Source organism: Pseudorasbora parva, chromosome 2, assembly GCF_024679245.1.
Source record: "Pseudorasbora parva isolate DD20220531a chromosome 2, ASM2467924v1, whole genome shotgun sequence".
In the NCBI taxonomy this organism is placed as follows: Eukaryota; Metazoa; Chordata; class Actinopteri; order Cypriniformes; family Gobionidae; genus Pseudorasbora; species Pseudorasbora parva.
This window is the reverse complement of record NC_090173.1, coordinates 42,202,106-42,219,508: the sequence shown is the minus strand read 5'-3', so window position 1 is coordinate 42,219,508 and position 17,403 is coordinate 42,202,106. Positions and strand designations below refer to the sequence as shown.

The 17,403-nt window shown below is 37.1% G+C and overlaps 1 protein-coding gene across 1 annotated transcript in view; it reads left to right on the top strand.

Moving 5' to 3' along the window:
• Positions 1-4,655: 4,655 nt before the first annotated feature.
• The window catches only part of hs3st4 (heparan sulfate (glucosamine) 3-O-sulfotransferase 4), a 151,526-nt gene continuing 138,778 nt past the window's right edge, over positions 4,656-17,403 (top strand). Inside the window, exon 1 of the mRNA XM_067420574.1 lies at positions 4,656-5,875. Within this exon, the coding sequence (XP_067276675.1) occupies positions 5,256-5,875 (620 nt within the window). The 5' untranslated portion in view covers positions 4,656-5,255. The remainder of the gene's footprint in view (positions 5,876-17,403) is intronic.

Sequence of the window (17,403 nt, the reverse complement as noted above, 5' to 3'; positions counted from 1 at the left end):
CGCAAAAAAAAAAAAAAAAAAAAAAAAAATACTATACAAATCAGCTGCTTACATTTGTCAAGAATCTACACAAAATTGTTAAATACCTTTAAAAATGTATTAGGAATACATAATTATAACTATGACAGAACATGACAACAATGCACTAAAAGCAGAAGTTTTTCCTTTGTGTTTTCCGCTGTCAAACCGATCCACAAAAGTGACTAAAACGCTGCATTATGCTTCCAGGCCAGTAGTTGGCGATGTCACTTTGCAAAAAAACATGCGCCTGTAGAACACATAAACTGCACTACATCACCATTATCACAATTTTTTGTTTATTTGTTTGTTTACACAGAGACGATACATTTTATTGTTTTTAAAAAACGTGCACTTTGAGACCTGCTTTCAAAAGTTGACGTCCCCAACATTTTTAGTTGAAAATGGTGTTGTGTAAGCAGCCCCTTAGGGTCCGATCACACAGAACGCGTTTTTTGCAGTGAGAGGTGTTTTTAAAATAGATTTCTGTTGGCAGAGAGCGTTATACGCGCTGCTTATTGTGTTTTTTGAAGGAGCGCTCAGTGCATGAAGATGAAAAAAAAATAAACTCTTATCGGAAAAGCGGCCAACGTCATCATGTTTTTTTTTCTTCTATTGTCCAATCAAATGACTGGAGAGGCGGGCCTTCCGTTGTGGTGACCGTTACCTTGATTAGACTGACAGGACAGCTGATTCGGGGGCTTTTCTAAATGAAAAAAACGCCAACCAAAGAAAACTTACCCTGAGGGCACACTCACACAAAAAATGATAACGATAACAAATGATAACTGTATATTAGCGGATAATTGAGCAAAGATCACCACTATATCCCAGCTTAATCTCGTATACCCTAGTTATGTTCAATAGGCCCCTGGTGTTGAAATACTATTGGGTAAATGGACAAAAATAAAAAATAAAAAAAATAAAACAGACATTCCGACACGGAACGCACATTTCAAACTAAAATAACTGGGCTGTTGCATAATTTTTCTGAGAAATGAGTATGTGACCTTAGCTTGTTTCCTAAATATCTGCAAACATATGGTATTTTTATGCTTTAGTAAAATCAAAAATGTACATACAGTACCTTTAAACAACATATAACACTCTTTTGCGTATTCTGACCAAACATACCTAGACAGGAAGATATCCTCAAGGTTTTTGTTATTTTTATGTAAAGTCACAGTTTGTCTGAAATGGACTAAAAGTATGGGTTAGCGTACATCCAGCCATTTGTTGTCGCAGAATAAACCCTGAAAGAGGGATCAGATCACCCTGGAGGGGTTTATTCTTTGATAATAACCGACTTGATATACATCATCCCACTTATTACACAGCTATTTGCCACATATGTAAATATTTAGACATGAAATGGTGATCTGAATTAAAATATTTTATTAGCTCTTTATATGCAACGCTTCCGTTGACATTTAAGGGATACGGTACAATCATACCACTTATCACGCAGTATTTCAACGCATAAATAATTATGAGGAAAAGAGATATTGATTTGAGATGAAACTGCTCTTATATGTTTGTCATCTTATAATCCATTACAGTAAACAAAATAATTGTCACAAAATGGCAGCAGCGAGCGAGAGAGAGAGCGAGTACGCAATTCCGAATGACATACAAAATATTGATTTAAGTTTTCATATTTTATTAGCTCACCAAACGCAAAACATCCAAAAGGAAAACAAAAACAAAAAACAAGCAGATAGCACTGATCTTAGATTCCCGGGTGGGTGTTATCATTTTTTCCTGGTTTTTATCAGGGGATAACATACCGCTGGATGGTGCAATTGACCAATCAGGATGGCATAAAGTCCAGAAAACACTGAAAACTTGTGGAAATGGCTTTTTAAAATGATATGTATCTTGCTGTAGTGGGGAGGAAACTGTACACATTAGCATTTGACAATAATAATAATGAAAAAATAATAAAAATCTAATATCATGTGAGCAGGACATTGTATAAATTAGTTTGTATTATGTGTTATGTTATTTGTAATACTACCTGACCATTTATGTTTATGCAGGCTTATATACCAAACCTACCATTTCCCTTACTTGCCTCCAAGAGACGGTTTCAAGCATTTTTGGCAAATTTCACAGGATTTCCCCCTGGATTGCACGGCAGAAGCTTGCCGGCCTATCTTTTAAATATCCATGGATATTTAAAAATGAGTTTTTTCCTGTACTGTGAACTCTACATTACATTTGTGTGTCGCTCCTAGGCAGGTTCTATCTTTAAAAGAAACTTTAAAAAAAAAATGCATCCAAATTTTTGATCAAAGAACTGTGTGTGGTGCTGTATATCCAGTGAGCATTTGTACAACAGTTTGAGAGGTCATTTCAACAACCGAGAGTGAGATCAACAACATCACCACATCTAGATAGGTGGGTGCCCTATATGTGGGAAGAGGAAAGAACTATCAGCTATAGCTGCAGCAAAATACAGCACAATATGTGGTGTTCTTACAGTGAAGGTGCTGTAATGAATGTGAAGTTTGGTGTCTTTGAGGAACTTTGGTGTCCAGAAATAACCATTTTGTCTGTTATAGTAAAGACACACACATAAAATGCTTAATCTGTTTAGTTTTTTTCAAAAAGCATACAGTATTTTCTCTAATGCTTATTGTTTCACTAAATGTTAGGTCCATAGGCAGTTTAAATCTGTTGAAATGTGCAGGTTTACTGTACACAGAGCTCAAACATCTTTATTGATTTTAAACAGCCTCCAAAAACCAACTACTGCAGGTTCTGAAATTCATCAGAAAAAAAGAAAGAAATGCTTGCTTTTAAAGGATACTCAGAGCTGGAAGCTGTGATGTGACGAATGGAATGATCTAAAGGAAGATGGACACATCGTTCGGTTCACTAGTCATCTGTTTATTTCCCTAAAAGACTAACTCTAATCATCTTCAGTAGAGAACAATGTGTATAACATGTGGTAATAAATGTATTTCACTGGAAATACTGTTTTAAAGGGATAGTTTACCCCAAAATGAAGTCACACTCAAGATGATCCAACCTTGTATACATTTCTTTGTTCTGCTGAACACAAATTAATATATTTGGAAGAGTGTTTGTGTAACCAAGCAGATCTCGGCACCTATTGACTACCACATCGGGGGGTGGGGGGGTGGGATACTATGGTAGTCAATAGCTGCCGAGATCTGCTTGGTTACAAACATTCTTCCAAACATCTCCTTTTGTGTTCGGCAGAAGAAAAACATTCATAGGTTTGGAACAACATGGGGCGAGTTAATGATGACAGAATTGTCATTTATGAGTGAACTATCCCTTTAATGCTTATATTTAGGGAACTCTATGAAAACCTAGATGAAGACATATCCATTGTTGAATTATTCAGCATACATACAAGCATGTGACAGAGATGCATGCATCCACCCATTCAGTCATTCCTGAGTCATCCGTGCATTAATGTGCTGTAATGTGCATTAGATTACACATCCACTCTTTACCCTGAGATTTCTAGCATGGATTAATCCTGCATCTTTCAGGCCAGTAGAGAGCAGACATGAGCTGCTCTTTATACACCAAAGTTAGTGCTTCTGTGAAGAAATCGGAGTCGTAAAAATATAATTGTGATATCAGATATAATAATAATAATACATTGAGCTTCTATAATACGACAATTTTTCTTATCATTGCTGCTTTCACCATTGCTGGTACTGCGGGTTTTTGCAATATCGACATCCCATCAGTTATAATTTTGATAGGTTCATATATTAAATTCAGTGTATTTGGAAAAAGTGGTGCCACTTTGATTTTACTCAAAATATTAATGTTGTTTTTTTTTTTTTAGCATGGTGATTTTTTTTCCCCAGTGTATTTGAAAATGTATTAAACAAAGATAATTATAGCATAGATATTTTATTTTTGTAATAATACTGTATAAGTGTTTAATAAATGACGATGATGATGATGATGATGATGATGATGATGATGATGATGATGATGATGATGATGATGATGATGACGACGACGATGATGATGATGATGATAATAATAATAATAATAACAAAAATATGAATAAAATACATGGATAATACAGTTACATAGACATATTTATAATATAATACATTTTTATGTATAATATAATATCTGATTATTTTTATATATATATATATATATATATATATATATATATATATATATATATATATATATATATATATATATATATATATATATATATATATATATATATATATATAATACTGAATGACTGTTTAATACATTTAATTAATTAATAATAATAATAATAATAATAATAATAATAATAATAATAATAATAATAATAATATTAATAATAATATTAATAATAATAATAATCAGTACAAATACACTTCGTGCTTGAACCCCTAATAATAAAAATATATATAGAGAGAGAGGCCTATAAATGTCTTTTATTTCTAGTGATACAATTTTAAGCGCGTCTAAAGCTTACTATCTTCCTGTGACGTCTCGCGGTATATGTACCAGCAGTAGTATTATTCGGCTTTTTTTCTGTCTCCTTCGGATGAGCCCACGGCTGATGCGCACATCACGTCTACCAATCAACACGAGGCGTTACGACTGCGCGCTGCACTCTCAGCCACTGAGAGCAGTCAATGAATATTTATGGCGAGGCTGCTCACTCTCCAGCGCTCAAAGTTAGTGGATTAGCAGTGGGAGGATGGCTGCGTGATACAACATCAGCACCTCGTTTGGATTACGATCCAGCGTTTGCGCCAATTGCCTCTCGAAATCAGCCGTGTGAAGGACAGCTGTGTCAAAATTGCACTCCAGAAGCGGTGTCGGGTGAATGACGTGCCCTGCACATCACTTCAGAGACTTTGCCATCTCTTTGCCCCCTTTCTTCTAAGATGCCAAGACTTCCATCAACAGCATCACCCTCAGCCTACATCCAAGCGGGCTGCTCGTTTGGAAGGACGCCCGACCGCAGCCGTTCTCATCTGCAAGTTCAATCCGATCAATTGTGACAAAGGCTGTCAGCGTCGGAATAAGAAATCGATACTGAAGACGTTCTTCTGGAATTTTAACGATCCGTTTTCCTCAAGTGAGGCGCGCGTGGAGTGCTCGAGCTCCTCGCACTTTCAGATGTTTGCGGTGTTGATGGTGACAGATTATTGTTGTTGAGTGTCCATGCGAGACTTGGGGTGGAAACATGTCTGGCCACTTCTCTGAGAGGGTCGCTGCTATCAGAGATGGCATTTTGGTCCAGCACTTCGGTTTTTACTTCTAAAGTGCCCCGGAAAATCTTATTCATGTTTACCCTCTCCCTTTCTGTCACCTATCTGTTCTATAGCTTGATGAGCTGTTACAACTCCTTCCAGTTCCAGGAGAACTACGTTTATCAGGGGAGGCTCGTGACCGAGGAAACAACTTTTGTCACGCTGAGGGAGAAACTTTACTCGACCTCTTCCCAGGTCTACCTCGACGAGGAGCTCATCGAGAGGACAGCGACCGAGCAAACTATCGCCGTCTCGAGCTTTAGAAATAGCGTGGGAATCGACGAGAGGACGGCGGCATGGGCGCGAGCTCAGGCGGCTACGACCAGCAGCAGCATATCGCGCGCTGCCGCCGCTGTTGCTGGAGAGCACGAGCACCCGGATTTCAGCACCACGGACAGCGAGCTTCGGAGAGTGGTGAACTGCACATCGGATTACGGGGAGAAAAAATTGCCCCAAGCCATTATAATCGGAGTGAAGAAAGGGGGGACGAGGGCTCTGCTGGAAGCTCTGCGGGTTCATCCCGATGTCCGAGCCGTTGGGAATGAGCCTCACTTCTTTGACAGGAACTACGAGAAGGGACTGGATTGGTACAGGTGCGCCCTTCACGTTTCTTTGTTGTGCTGTTTAAATCTTTTTTAGTGGCATATATCTATTCATGTTAGTTTAATTAAGTAAAAAAATGAAATAATAATAATAATAATAATAATAATAATAATAATAATAATAATGTGTACCATTTTGTTTGACAAAACTAGTTGGTTTAAAGTCAAGTGGTGTAACAATAAGGTCAATGCTTAACGTTTTTTTATTATTGTGTGTGTGTGTGTGTGTGTGTGTGTGTGTGTGTGTGTGTGTGTGTGTGTGTGTGTGTGTGTGTGTGTGTGTGTGTGTGTGTGTGTGTGTTAGACAAGTTGTTTAAAAGTAAAAAATAAATAAAAATAAATTGTGCGTTATATATATATATATATATATATATATATATATATATATATATATATATATATATATATATATATATATATATATATATATATATATATAAACGTTTACATTTTGGTTTTGTGGTTGCCTTGTCACATGACAACAATATGGCTTCCTTCATGACAGTGACTTGATTTGGTGAATAAGTTAATTAAAATGTCATTTTAAAAATGTCATACTATTATTATTATTATTATATATTTTTATTTACATTATTATTTTTAAAAACAAGAAATTGACATGAAAATATTTTTTGAAAGATTATACCAAACTACTGATGCCAAAAACGATTCATGTAAAAACTTAATATCATCAATAACCATTGACCCATATATCAAGGTATCAGTTTTCTTTCCATTGAAAAAGATCTTGCATTAAGAGATTGCAGAAATTGTATATCCTTATAGTGTTAGTGTTTTCATAGGACTGATTTATTTATTTATTTTAGTAATTGAGAAAAAAAAAATGTTTTAATACAAACAGTCTTAAGATTTATAGTGATGATGATGTTCAATGCTGTTCAAATCATAAAGATGGATGCACTGCTATATACATCCACGTTTAGTTCTTTTGATCATTTGATCAGGTCTGACTACATGGTCAGGTGCACTGGCTTGTCAGCTGCCTGGTATCATTAACATCCTATTAGAAATATAGGCTACTTCTCTATGCATTGCATTCAAGTATGTATAGACTTAGTCACTAGACTAAGTGACCGAGTTCTAGGCTGCAGCAGATGCTAGCTCTGCTTCAACATAATTACTACAGTAGCATGACTGTTTCATTTCATGCCGAATTCATGTTCACAGTCTCTGATCGGTAGAGCCAGGTGCAGTGAATGCTCTGTTGAGCGCTTTCAGCACGGCCGGGCTTCGGACTCCCAGGTGTGCTCAAATCATGAGGTGCTTACTCAGGTGTATGTGCTCCCACATACCCATCCCGAACCACTGCCGGCACGCTTTCGACTCGACAGCCTTCGTCAGCTAGCCATATTTCCTAGTTTACATCTCTCCACTCCATTTGCAAATCTGAACAAGTGCAGGCTTTTATTTTTCATTCGGAGTGCTATTCTACATAGGCCTATCATCATTCAGCTGAGCATTTGCCCATGGTGAGGAGACGATTGTACAAAAAGCGACTGAGGGGGTAGAAACCGAATGAGCATTAAGCCACACTGCGGTGTGTGTGTGTTTGCTGGATCCGCTAGGATCTGCTAGCCTTGGGCTGTGACTCAGAGCTTTGGGGCCGGGCAACATCTGCCGCAATTCACTTCAGAGAGAGCCGAACTCGTAACATTCGTTCATTTGCCCGTGTGTTAATGCGAGCTGTTTCATTATGCTTGTTGTGTGGGGCTCATTAGACCAGGGGATGACAAGCTTACATAAATAACACCTAAGAGTGCTTGTGTGTTTTAATGTCTCTGAGCCTGGAAAATCCCTTAAGCTGCACTAAATTTGTTTCTGCATGCACTTGGCATCTGACATATGTATAGCTTGCAGGAATATCAGATTTGCAATGGCCTACCATACGCACCAAAGGGAACAATGTCACACGTGTAATAACTGTCAGGCTAGATATGCAATGTCACGCCACCAAATGAGAGGTTAAATGTAGCTTAACAACATAAACTAAAAAAAAAAAAAAAAAAAAAAAAAATATATATATATATATATATATATATATATATATATATATATATATATATATATATATATATATATATATATATATATATATATATATATATATATATATATATATATATATTTTACTTTTATTTGTTATGATATTAAAAGCTGAACATCTCAGCATTTGTCTTTTTATATTGGACTTTTAAAAGGAAAAAATTAAAAGGAAAAATTAAAAGGAAAAGTTTGTTTATTTTACACTATATTACAGTGTAATTCCACAAGTAAGTACTAAGTAACATTAGATGCGTGTAATTATGTGTCATTTACTGTTATTACTAGTATCTACCTTAAAATGTAACCAATATAAATTCTGTCATCATTTATTTGCCGTCATGTTTTTTTTTTTCAATCCTGTATGACTTATTTGAATCTGTGGAACATGAGAAAGCATTTATTTATTTTTTCCATATATTGAAAGTTGATGTTGACTCATTGAATTGCATTGTATTGACAGAAATAAAAACAATATCTTATTTTATGTTCCAACAAACAAGTCATGCAGGGTGATTAAATGACGACGAGTCCTCATTTTAGGTTGAACTGTCTCTTTAAGATGCACATGAAGGCAATTTGGTTTACAAACTTTCTACATGCATAGTCTCAAAGACAAGCTGGTTTTGCATTTTAAAGTTGTCATGTATAAACATCTAGTCGTAATGGCTCTCTGGGCTTCATTTGCTGGGCATATTTATCAGGCGGAGTTAGGTAGTCTTTTCGGTCTTGAAATATGATGGTGCTCCTCCTTTACCGCCTGACGCAATGTTTAAAAGGCTTGTCAGGGAGGACCGGATGCTCTGTTAAACTCCTGTCTGCTTTTAAAAGAAGCCTCACTTTCACTGAGTGGGTAATGCGTTCCCTCTGTCAAATAATAATAGCTCGGCATCATTAGATGAAGCGCACCACTGCTGGGGTCCACTCTCAGATTAAAGGAGTGCAGAAAGGGGAAAAAAGGAAGTGTGTAATTTTTGCAGTGTTAAAAGGCTCATTTGCTTAATATTCTGAGGTAACTAAGCCATTTGTAGGGCAAAGCATTGCTCTTTTTTGAGCATCTCGACTAGCCCGACACAGCAAAATTGGTGTTTGGGGCGAGAATATCTTTTTTTTTTGTTGAAACAATGGTAATGGTGTTTACTAACACTTTTATGTTGTACAAGTTTTAAGCAATCAAGCAGTTGAGATATGTTTTACTGGATAAAGTTGGATATATGTATCCAACTTTATATATAGAGTTTTGCGAAAACATAGATACATTTTGTGACAACATAAACAGCCTAGATTTGCTATATACAGGTAAAGTTTTTTTTTTTTTTTTGGTCTTTTTTTTTCTCTCTCTCTCTATTCATTCTATTCAGTAGTCCCCCACACAGTATTCAGAGCTAGAGATCCTTTGGCGATTTGACCTCATGAGAGTTTTTCCATCTTTGTGTCTGGTTGTGAGCTTGTAACAGAGATGGCCTTTCAAGAGATAGCAAGGAATCAGCATTGCCTACACCAAGGTCTCTTCCTTTTTATTGGAGATAAAATACATTCAGATCAATGAGAGCTATACACTGCTGAAGCCCACGCATTGTTCTTGCCCCTTAAAAGGCTGCACAATGAAGCACTCTAATTTCACCACCTATTTATTCTCTGGTGCCCCCTTGTTTCCTGCTAAAGAGCAGAACTTCAGAAAATGTCTCATTCCTTACAACTTTTTGAAGTTTTAAGGAATATTAATAGTTAAAGGCAAGTCAAGCTCTATCAACAACATATTGCATGTTTGCTGTATTTACATGCATTCAAGGTAAAACAAATAGAAAAAAGAAAAAACTCATAATATATACTGCAGATTCAACTCTTGTACCATATCGATTCAAGTCTGAGTCTTCATCCTTTGGAAGTGCATACAAGGGGATTTGCTTTTGTAGCGAAGAAAATGGCGTCTTCTCAACATGTTGACAATTTGAACTTTTCTAGGCCTCAGGTACAACTACAGTGTTTGAGGGCAGGTCAAAGTAGACACTATTTGTGGGCAAGTAATGACGAACTAGAAACAGGCATTATCTAAATATGTTATAAACGTATGTAGGTTTAATGTAGTAAGTAAGACTGGAATTACTGATGAATCGTTTCAGGCGGTTCAGAATCGGTTCTTTTTTTTTGGAGAAATTAGCTCCCTCCATTGGTCATCTACTTTGATCTTTGAAACATTTTACATTTACAAACAGCTTTAGTACACATTGTATGAAAGGTAATATCCCAAAAAGAATAATTCAGAGGAATAGTTAACCCAAAATATATACCATGTTGTACCAAAGCAGTTATTTTAGTATAAAATATTTGTGTGTTTTTGTTATTTGTTATTAGTTTTTTGGCCTGTTTCACAGACAGGGCTTAGATTAATCCAGGATTAGGCCTTAGTTCAATTAGGTAATTTAAGTAGCTTTTATAAACGTGCAACATTACTTGTGTTTAACCAAAAATAAAAAATAAAATAAAATTGTTCTGGTCTCTTTAGCGGTCACATTGGCATTTTAACACCAAATCTAATGATACTGAACATAAAGGCATAGAGAAATGATCACAACCTGATTAGTTGACTTATATTATGTACATTAAGATTATATTTTTTTCTCTCAAAAGTCTGTGATTTAGAGTCAATAGAAATGACCGTTTTGGATTTGACTTTGAGTTATGTTGTAATATTAAAATGCTGCTGGCAGAGCACTAGTAGGAAGCTAAAACAGCTCAAACATGCATCTTATGCTTAAGCCTGAAACAGGGGAATATCTTTTAAATATATCTATATAGTTTTTATTCATTTTTATTTCAGTATTAGTTTAATTATTTTGGTACATCAAGTTAAACTATATAAAAAAAATGAGAAATGTCGCTGTGGCACCAACTGCTGAAATTAGCTGAAATTAAATATTTGTGTTTGTTCAGTTTGTTAAAGTCCTCATTAAATCAAAATGTATGCCCTATTTACTTTTCTAGCACATATTAAAGGTCTTAGGATAAACAATTATTACGTGCAAGTAAATACACAGAAAAAATAGTTTGTCATGGTAATCTTTAAACAAAATCTGATGAGTTCCTTCTCAGATGGCGGCAGTTTGACGGCTTCGGTTTGAAAATGCTTAACCACTCCTCTGCAGCCGTTCGTCTGCTATGAGCGCGATATGGAGAGAAGGAGCGCTGAGGTAAAACCCTGCCCTCTGTTCAAAATTGCGTTTCACTTGGAAATAAGTCACAGCGCTGAAGAAAACTCACTTGCTACTTCCGGTTCACTGGGACTTTAAAGTGTTTGTGCATTTTCTGGTTCCTATATTAGTGGACCATGTTCATAGGTAATGTGATGAACGACTGTGGATACTGTTTTAGGCAGTGATGGGTATAACGGTGTTATTACTATTAAATTAGTTTTTTCAGTAACAAGTAATCACACGAATTACTGTTTTGCCGGTGACAACGGCGTTACCGTTACTGAACAGGCGAGATCTCTGTCAGCCTGACCTGCAAAGTTTTTTTTTTCTTTCTCTGGGTGGTTGGTGTGTGTGTGCGTGTGTGCGTGCATGCACACTAATGATGATTCGTGGGTGGGAGACAACCACAACTGATGATGATTTGGTTAGGTGGAGTTCACACACACACACACAGCGTATGCACAGTCGCATGCACCAACGATTAGAAGGAGTCAGAGCGATAGCAAGTCCAACTACTTCAAAGGTGTCTTTCGCAAACTGGAAGTATAAGAACTACTTATCCCTCGTTGAGGTGAAAGGTAAAAATGTTTATGTAACTTGCACGTCGGTGGCAAGTAATTCTAATCTAATGAAGCACCTCACATGCCACCACAAAATGATTGGCTAAGAACCCAGGTGAGATGATAATGTGAGCTCCACTACCAAATGAGTAGTATAATACTGACTAGATTTACACTATAGTACGGATAATATATACAATAATGTATTGAATTTGATAGGTGTCTCTCATATTGTCCCACACCAACATTGCAATAGTGTAGATTAATGTACAATGTTTTATAATAATAATTTATTCTATTTAATGTCCAAATCATTTATTTCATGTTTGGGGCATCCAATTTATTTGACATATTTGAAAATTGACTGACTTCATAGATCCACTCAAAATCCTGACACCTCTAAAAATGGCTCAGAAAAGTGAAGTTAGCTGTGAGAAAAGCTAAAGCGGCATTTGATCGCAGATGCCACTTGGTTTGATATATTTTGTGTATCTAATGATGTTTTTAAATGTGGCTTAAGTTTCCTAATACTTTTAGGGCCACTGTGTGTAGCGAATCTTTGGCGGGGATTCGTCTGTGAGGAGAATGAACAGCATGCAGAGTTGATTCCTTCCCGTCGAAAGTCGAGACACAAGCCTCTGACAGGAGGAGTGAGTCACGGATGCAGATCCACTGCTGAGCGAAGCAGGACAGAACCCAAATCCAACGTTTATCCCTTGTTTACCTTGCCTCAGCACGCCGCGCTGCAGTTCAACCCGACTCTCGCCTCCCGACTGCTGGCTCAGAGCTGTAAGGGAAAGTGGGCAGACTCCCAGCTCAAGCTGGATGCCATCTCTCTCCACACAGCCTAGCTTTTGCACCTCCCTGGGATGCCCCAATCTGCCTTCTCCTGATAAGCTTCCGCCAAGGCGTGCAAGGACGCACCTCTGGGTACTCGGATGCCAACGCGGCAGTCGCGGAATTAAACTTTTTAATTAGCAGCAAGCCCCTGTGCCTGTCGAGAGCGAGTGGACTGCTGCAGTCAGGTCTGTCTCATCCCCCTATTTCCACTTAATTAAATTCACCAGCACAAAAGAGGCCCAGTGACTACAGGAGCGTCCGCCCTGCCACTTCACATGTTTATCACCCTTCCTGTCATCCTTTAGCTAGGTGCAAACATTGTGCCATTCCAATGCCGAGATTCAGCCACTGTGTCTCCAGATGGTTGAAAATCGCAAATGTACTTGCGCTGTTGCTTTGTTTTGACATATTGATGACATGTAGGCATCTTCCGGAATCCGTATTCGGCTTTCGGGGTTGCACGGATACTCACGCACATATTGTTTGGCCCTCCGGAAACATTCCCAGACAGCAGTCTTGACAGTTCAATTACATCTGGGATTTAAAGTCAAAGAGCATTAAGGCATAAGCGTTCACACGGCGCCGCGGCCCATGAGAAAGGTTCTCCGTGGCCTAAAGAATCAAGGTGAAAAGTGAGCTCATATTGCAGAATTTACTCGGAGGTCGGCCTTCCAGGTTATTCGAGTCCATTTCTTTTGTGGCACCAGAGCTGTTCGTAGAATCCCGGCATTTTATCTTTGAAGGCAGAGAGAGGAAAATTCACCCGCTGTCAAGATTTTGGAAAAAAAATTCTTACTCACTCCTCGACTCTGACAGACATCCTCGCTGCCTGCTGGGCTGAATCGTGCTTGAGAGTTTCTGAAGAGATGATCCTCACAGAGTTCCACAAGTTTAATTCATTTATGCTAACAATCTAATTTGTCAATTTAATTTGCAGGCATTAAAATACTGGCATCATCACACAATCTGCAATTAAAGCGCAGCTTCTGTCCGGCTTTGTGTCTGTGGATGAGAAACTGAGACTTGTCCTCATTGCAAAGCAAATGGGGAGGCTGTTTAAGCTTTGTTGCTTTTTTTTTAGACTCACATTGTGGATGGATTGCTTGAAAATGACAGCCGGTGCATCAAGTATTAAATTATTTATTTTGAGCCAAAAATAAAGTGTAAACTTAAGTCATTTTGAGCTTAAACAAATTCTCTGAGGGATTATTTACTTTCCACGGATTTACCATGATGTGTTTCCAGTCAGAAGGAACAATGATTTCATTCGACAAAGAGCTGGTTTACAGCCATCTTAAAATCTCTCTGAATGAGAATTCCCTGGGACAAATGGGCATGTCAGTCATACTTGACAAGATTCTAATTTTCTGCCTGCATTTACTGCAGCACCCCCCTCCCTTTTTTGCGTATTGGGTGAGTGATACAGTCTCAAGACACGACCCAAAACAAGCTAATGCAGTTCAGACAGGAACTCTGACAAGTTGAAGCCACGCAGTGAGGGCAAACATGCGGCTTCCAGCGTGTCTCACGGCTGCTCCTCTGACCTGACATTTACCGTAGCAGGGCTTTATTTTTCCTCAGAGGAGCTGTAGGGATGAAAAAAAAAATCAGATTCCCTGCTAGGAATGTGACACATGGCTTCACCTGCATCTCTCTGTGACATCTGACACAGTACACAGAAATCCTAATACGCCATATGGCTCTGACAGATAGAGGATTCTGGTTAAAGGAATAGTTTCCCCAAAAGTGAAATTTCTGTCATCGTTTACACACCTTCATGATCTACACTTGCAAGCTGTTATTTTTAACCAGGAGTTTTTGAAATGTCGTTATGTGTGTCAATCAAGTAAGCTTCCGTTTACCATACGTAATGATCTCTGTTTTGACGCTGTCATGTTTTGCAGATATTTATCCAATGAAAAGAATTAAAAACAGCTCGTGACCATAGGAGCAAATCATGGGGGGGTTGAAGGGGTCGGGACACCCTGTATCTGAGGGTTGCCCCCCCCCCCCCCCCTAAAAATATAATTAAAAACCACATTGTGTATTGTAAATAATATATTGATATAAACTTCAAATAATTGTGTAGTAGTAGTAGTAGAAGTAGTACTAAAACAATAAAAATGCAAACAGGGGAGAAAATAAGTTACGTTTAGAAACATTTCGAGTCCCCCCTTTCTTGCCTAACAGTGGTTTGGTCCACACACCTCATCTATAAGTCAGGTGGGAGAGTACAAATTTCAGTAGTTGTGGAGCTCCAGTAAGTAGTCTGTTAAGATGATTTTATTTACTTTAAACATTAGATTAAGTTATTATTTTCTCTTTAATACAGACAACACTGAGTTATTAATAAATTAGCAATGACAAAAAAAGTCTGCTATTTTATGGTAGATTATTGTTTGTTGATCCGATTATTGTTTGGTATGTCACCCACTACAACTAACAGAACGATAAGCTTATGTGTGAACTGACATTAGGCTAATATTGTAGATTTACCGCTGTGTTGGGTTTTGCACAGTGCTATATGGAAGAAGCAAGATAATTTTTATAACTATATTACCCTGTAGTGAACTATTATAACTCATATTTAAACAACCAATTGCTTTGTGTTGTTGACCTGATAAAGTTACTTGAAAAATAGACTTAATTTGATAATTTTTCAGATTTTGAAATTTACACCCATGCTCGTGATTAAACATCATAACTCCATTAGATCTTTAAACTGTATGTAAAACATCATAACTCTATGCAACTTCAATCGTGAAATGGAAGTGCTGCACACATTTTGAGAAGACTGTAGCTGCAGCCTGGAGATCTCCAAATCAGGGTGGGAGCTTCAAAATAGGGTGTGGCTTCCTATTATTGACAGACAGAATCATGACACAGATGTGTAATTTTCTGTCCCGCAGCTCATTGGTCATGTCAATCACAGTTCTGATTTCCTACACAATGCTACAATGAATGCTAACCCCTAAATTTGCCCTACACCCTAACATTAACCAATGAAATTGGCCGCAGGGCAGGATTTGGCAGGAAAATGGCAGTTCAGGAGATAAGCAGCTTATATGAAATGAGCATAAGATCATATGAAATGAGATCATCCAAAATACTCATAACTCGTAAAAAAAAAAAAATATATATATATATAATATAATATATAATTAAACATGTAACTTCACAATATCAACTTTATCAACAAAGAGTTCAATCATTTTAAAAAAAATATCTTTTTTTTCTTCTTCATTTACTGAAAAGTAGCGGTCTTGAACATACAAGGTTTCCGCCCGACAGCAAAGATTTGTTAAATGTGCATTGATCAATGATTAATTATGAATAAAAGCTTAAATTAAGTCTGTTCATCATATGAAGTGATCGTTTCTTCACAAGAATTAGATTAAACAGCTTGATTCATATGGATTACATTTCACAATGTCTGTATGACTGAACTTTTTGAACCATGAAAGTTTTGGGATAATTAACTTTTAGCAGAGGCACACAAATCTCTTAGGTGCTAAAATAATATCTTTATTTGGTTTTTCAATGATGAATGAAAGTCTTAATTTTGTTGTTGTTTTTAATTACTTTAGGGTGAGTAAATGATGACATAATTTTCATTTTGGGGTGAACTAATCCTCAAGGACCAAAAAAGTGTGGTACATACAACATACAATTATTCTGAATTCATGTGTCTTTATGTGAAGAAAAATCATAATTTTAAAGTTGTTTTTCATTGATAATCTGACAGCAACAAAGCATTTTTGCTCTGTTCCACACGATGCATCACACTATGGTAGTTGAGCAGTAAGTTTCGTCATTATATGGGAAAAGCACCGGTCGGTGAAGGATATGTGACACAGCTCACACCACCCGTTTCTCTAATAATAAAATGCAGCTTAGAAGATTGTGACAGGCTTAATTCAATTATGGTGGTGAGATGTGCTTACACTCCGTAGGTGTGAGCTAATTCCTCTGTTAACACCCCTGAGTCACTGTCACAAACAAAGACAAACACATTCATTGGCTTATAGAGGCTTGTTTGCTGTGATTGTCCCATCGCCTTTGAAGTTTCTCATTGCCTTCTGTTGTTAGTTATTCATGTGCTTTTCCATGCCTGAAATCACTATGAGGAATTCAGCTAGAATAATTTTAGCATAGTGTGAATCAATGTAGGGATGGCATTTTGCAAGCGTAAACTGAGTGCAACTTAGCCTGCATTGGGCACAAAAACTCACATTTTCTTAATCACTTCTGACACAGATCAGAATTTATTGCACAGAAAAATATGCATGAGAATTTTTGCATCCAATCTAACAAATTTGGTTTTGAGACACACATCTAATATCTGGACATCCGACCTCTCTAAACACAAATACCTGATCCCCCTTTGAATTCCAAGCCCCCGTAAGGCAAATTAAAAAAAAAATATTAATGTAATATTAAATCATATATAAAAAAGCAATCAAAGAATGCTCCCGTTGCAATTGCTGGAGCTGTCAATCAAACAGCCCGAGTTTATCAGGAGTTCTGGATTCACGTAATAATCAACGAATCTCTTATTTACATTGTGCTTGCACTGTTAGTTATGATGAAAGCATTTGTGAGAGTACATAATAGAGTTGCAATGACAAGATCAATGCATTAATGCACTCAACTCATCTGTAATCGGCAACAATGCTCATTACTACAACCTTTAATGCCACAATGTAAATATAGAACTAAATATAATTATAATCAACTTTTTTTTACGATTAGTAAATCTTGAAAGCTGTAAAAGTAAAAACATGCTAAAAGTTTCAGAGTTAAGTGTAAAAATGAGCTATTTCATGCAACGATGTCTTTATAACGAAGACTTTATACTGAAGTC